Source organism: Octopus bimaculoides, chromosome 19 (genome assembly GCF_001194135.2).
Source record: "Octopus bimaculoides isolate UCB-OBI-ISO-001 chromosome 19, ASM119413v2, whole genome shotgun sequence".
NCBI lineage: Eukaryota > Metazoa > Mollusca > Cephalopoda > Octopoda > Octopodidae > Octopus > Octopus bimaculoides.
Window position 1 is genome coordinate 2,312,357 of NC_068999.1, and position 5,340 is coordinate 2,317,696.

Sequence of the window (5,340 nt, forward strand, 5' to 3'; positions counted from 1 at the left end):
TTTTCGGTTTTGGATTTGGATTTTAATGTCGTTTTCTATTCATGTGTACCGTATACACGCGTTCTATACATGTGTAATTATCATCACTGTTGGTAATAAAAATCAATCAACTATAAAAATGAAAAGAAAAAAGTGCATCTAATTTGCGATCAAATACGACACTGATTTCTGTTCCGTGTTTTTTTTCTTTTTCTCTCAATCTCTGTTTACTATTTCTCGCCCTGCCCCAACTCCATCAAGATCAACTTATGCTTTTTCACATCTTGATAAGATAAAGAACCAGACAAATACAATACTTGACAGGCACTTCATTTATTTTATCAATGCTATTTACTAACCCTTCTCTCTCAAATGTTACGACCGAATAATTAAAATAGAAACATTTATCTCTTACTCTCTCTCTCTCCCTCTCTTTGTCTTCATCTAATATATATACATACGTGTAATAAAGACAAACTGCACATTACACTACTACGACAAAAAACGGTATGTTGCTCTCTTTTTCCTTCTTTCATGGGAGTTTTTGTCTACACCGTTTCAACTTGCTAAACATAGCAACCGAATCTCCTACAGATTTTCGGAAAAAGAGGGATTTCGGACCATTCTCTCCACCTGAATTTATTATCACTAATTTCCGTAACTTTTGCATATTTCACTTTTCCTATTTTCATTTTTATATGGGAAACCAACATAAACGTAATTCTGCAAAATGTCAGGTAAAAATATGCATTTTTCAAAAAGTTATAAAGAAACAAATTGGGTGGGGGGGTGGAGCATCAACTTGTAATTCCGTGTAAAGTAAGCATCGATATATCAAGTAGAGATCAAGTGGAGAAAGACGTCTCTGATAAGATTACAACTTATTACAGCTTGCAATGGGAGCATCGTAGATTAGTTTGATTTTCATTTATATATTCCTTTTTTTTTTTCTTTTAATTTGCCTCATCTGAGAGTCTTTTTTGTGGTGTTTTGTCTTGTTTCAATTAGCAACTTTCAAATTGTAAGCCTCGATATATCAAGAACTATAAAAGAACGAGGTATGATTAAATTCGTCCATACCACTTGCAACATAAAAACTACATTACGTGTCATAAAGTGATTCGTTTTTTTTATGTAAAACAATTTTACTTTTTATGTACAGTGTACCCTCCGCTTATTCGCGGTTCGGCATTCGCGAAAACCACCGCATATTCACGGAATCGTGAATATCCTCTGCGAATTTTTTATGGCATTTTCGTGGCAATATATAGTTTTTCAAACTTTATAAGGTTAAACTAATAATACACCCTTGACAACTGAAGGTCGCTCTGATTTGAATAGGCGCGCATCATGTCGCTTGAATTTGTTTTAGATACAAGTAAACTTTTATCTTGTACCTCTTAAGATGTTTTTGTAGGGGTTTTTTTTTCTTTTTTTGGAAAACCTGCATGCAGTAGCTATCTCCGGCATTTTGTTGCGTGCTGTGTTTTTTGTAGCATGTTATTAAAGCCCTAAGATACCGCCCAAACGCCCTACACCTTCTAAAGCGTCTGGCAGTGAACCCAAGCGCCAGAAAAAGGTTATGACGCTCCATGAAAAGGCACAACTGCTGGATATGTTCCTGGAAAGTAAAAGTTATGCTGCAGTAGGTCGCCATTATGTTGTCAACGAAAGCACCAAACGCTACATGAAGAAGAACGAGGTGACGATCAGGACTACCGTAGCGAAAAGTTTCTGGGAAAGTGCCAAAAAAGATAACGATAGTGAGAAATAAGCACTTCGTAATCATGGAATCTGCCTTGGCATTGTGGATCAGTGACTGCAAGAAAAAGCATCCCCTTGAGGGGTAACATCATCCGTGAGAAAGCACAGAGTTTATGCCGACAGTTCGACAGAGGCTTAAGAGCAGAAGGCACTGAAGAACCGTCGCCAGAACCAGAACCAAAACCATTGACAAAACCGTAACAAGTCCTGGGGTTGATTTCTTCTACTAAAACCTTTAAGGTGGTACTCCAGCATGGCCACAGTCAAATAACTGAAACTAGTAATGGAATAAAAGATATATATATATATATATATATATATATATATATATATATATATATATATATATATGCACATACATACATATCTATATGTATGTATCTATCTGTATAAACATGCATACACACACTATTTCTCTCTTGTATATATATATGTGTCTGTCTGTTTGTGTGCATGTGTACACACACACAAATGCACATACATATGCTATATATAAATGTTTCTTTGCTTTTTATTAAATGTAATTTTGTTTTCAGAAACAAGATGTCTGTATCTGTTGCTCTGAAGAATGTCTGTCAAGGAATTGGTGAAGGACCTCACTGGGAGGAACGTATTAAATCCTTGCTGTTTGTTGATGAAGAATTTGGAGGTTTCTACAAGTGGAATAGCATTGATAACACACATACCAAGTTTAATGTTGGTATGTATGTTTGTATATCTATCTACATGGGTGAATAGAAAAATTCATAGACTGACTATGAAGGAGTGATGCTAGAGCTGTGAAATTTTGCATGCAATCATTTCAACCCTTCTTATTAATAATTACATTGTTTCTTTCCAGTTAGACTGACATCTGACTGTTCAAAGATGACTTCAAAAGTAATTAGTATCGACTTCCTTTGAAAATGGACAAAATTTGGTATTGTAGTATTATCAAGTACCAGAAGAAAAACGGTTTGGCCCCCAAGGACATTCAAGCTGACATGGTTGATGCTCTGATTTCATGAACGGTGCAATAGTGGACAGCTGAATTTTTAGAGATGAAGGGAGAATTTTGAAGATGACCCATGCTCTAGATGTCCTGCAACTGCCACCATCAAGGAAAACATTGATCATGTTCATCACGTGGTGATGGATGACAGGCAATTGATTATAAATCAAATAACCAATTCTATTAGTATATTCTATAAGAGAGTTGAGAATATTCTGCACAATGAACTTGGCATGATGAAGGTTTCTATTCAGTGGGTACCACGTCTTCTGACACCTGATCAAAAGAGCACCAGGCTGGTCACATCATGGGAAAATCTGACATTATTTGAGGCAGATCCAGCTGGTTTCTTTGAACATTTTCTAACTTAGTAGGAGTGTTGGATTCATCACTTTGATCCAGAGACAATCTTTCAGTGAAAACATTCCTCCTCACCAACTCCAAAGTTGCCATGTCTTCTGGAGTGGAGAAGATAATCTCAGTTTTTTGGAATGCAAAAAGAATTTTGTTTATTAATTATCTTCAAAAGTGCCACACCATCAATGGAGGGTACTGTGCCAACTTGCTGAGGCAGTTAAAAAGGGTCAAGTTTCATCAGGACAATGCTCCAGCACACACAAGTCCTTGGTTTTAAAGGTTGCTGTGTGTGATTAGCTTTCAACTGGTTGGTCAACCCCTATTCACCTGGTTTGGTCCCTACTGTTCCCCAACATGAAAAATCCACTTGGCTGGGAACCAGAATCACTGATGGTGACTTCATATGCACTGTTGAACTTTTTGAGCAGCACTGTGAAATCTCCTTCACCGATGGGATCCAAGCAAAGCAATGCCAATGGAGAAAGCGTGTGGACTGCAAGATGGACTGTGTTGAAAAATAAACCTCATCTGGTCACATGCCACGATAATATCTTGGTCAGCCTGTGAACATGGCATGTCACTAATGCTGGTGCCATAAAAAATAACACCCAGTATATTCTGTAAAGTGACTGACATTAGCAAGAGCTTCCAGCTGTACAAACTAAAGTAGACATTGGGGCACCATGGGTCCTGTCAGACAATCCAGCCCATGCCAGCACAGAAGATTGATGTTAAATGGTGTTGATGATGATGGTGATGATCAATATATCATGCTATCATATGATATAGACCTCTTTATTATAAGATTGTGTTATATCTTTTACATCACAATATGTTTGTATCTCCTCTTATGTATATTACCAGGTGACAATGTCAGCTTCATCATACCTCGTGAATCTGGTGGTTATCTCGTATCATATAAGACCCAACTCGCTGAATTTGACTGGGAGAGTCAACAGATGAAACCATTCCTCAATGTGGAACCAGATAAACCAGGAAATTGCTTCAATGATGGTAAATGTGACAGCTCTGGCAGACTTGTGGCAGGTTTGTATTTGTTTTATGTATGAAACTGTCTTTCATAGTTTTTTTTTATTATTTTCAGTGTTGTTGTTGTTGTTTAACCCCAGGTCATCTCTTACTGGATTGTAACTTCAGAGTTTGATCAGTGACACTGCTCAACGTACCTAACTTCTCACTCTGAAGGTACTAACCATTATTCTATCTTGGGCAGTTTTGGTATTTACAATGGCCAGTCTATGAGGTTTCCTGGTGAGAATGAAATCTATCTGCCTTGTGTGTTTGCTAGAATGGTAGGTGATGAGGTGTCTGGTCACTTTCTGGAAGTGGGTGTTGCAAATTGTTTGATTAGTTCCATGATAGAACTCCAGGAGTCTTGCATCCTCACCATATTCATTCTCCTCATGGACATCACAGTAGCCATCGTGTTTTTGGCCACTATGTCCATTAAAGTCACCATTAAAGGCTCTCACAGAAACACTTCTGTTTGTATATTCGTACATACCTTCATGTATGGTGATTGTTCCATTGTCATAGATGCTCAGCATCTTCTGCCATTTCTGACTTTCCACCCATGACCTCTCAGACGACTATTCAGTCTTGCCATTTTGTAACTGTGCATATTTCCAGCTGGTTAGGTCTGCACGTGTTGCCACTCTTCCAATTCCACAAGACTGTCAGTGAAACCAATGGTAGCCATAATTCACACACACACACACACATGTAGATATATATATATCTTGTAAATGCTTTGGGGTGCATTATCATTTTTGTTTCTGAAGTGTTAGGAGAGTTTCAGTATTAGACCTCTCCATCTAATTTTTTGCTTAACCCCAAGTCAGCTCTGGTCTAGTTCCCCTTTCATTGTCAAGTGTGCATAAATTCTGAAATAATAGAATGTAATGTAAAGGAAATTTGGCTGCTATTTCTAGCTGTTAGACTTGTCACTAGATTTCAATGTGGACAGAATAACATACTCTAACTTTTCTCCTTTTAGGTACAATGAAAATATTCACAGGCACAGCTGAAATGGCTGAAGCTGGACGTCTATATCGAATTGATAAAGATCTCTCGGTCAATGCCATCAAAGACAAGATCAATATATCTAATGGTATGGCATGGACAGCAGATGACAAAACCATGTTCTACACCCATTCTCTTCCTAAAAAAGTATTTTCTTATGACTATGACATTTCAACCGGAGAAATCTGTAAGTATTGTCAGTTTTA

General features: G+C 37.4%; 1 protein-coding gene across 1 annotated transcript in view; it reads left to right on the forward strand.

The window, feature by feature from the left end:
• Positions 1–5,340, forward strand: part of LOC106880372 (uncharacterized) — a 12,247-nt gene that overhangs the window by 5,269 nt on the left and 1,638 nt on the right. Inside the window, exons 7-10 of the mRNA XM_052974880.1 lie at positions 556–716; positions 2,280–2,443; positions 3,956–4,138; positions 5,109–5,321. Coding sequence (XP_052830840.1) covers positions 556–716; positions 2,280–2,443; positions 3,956–4,138; positions 5,109–5,321 — 721 coding nt within the window. The remainder of the gene's footprint in view (positions 1–555; positions 717–2,279; positions 2,444–3,955; positions 4,139–5,108; positions 5,322–5,340) is intronic.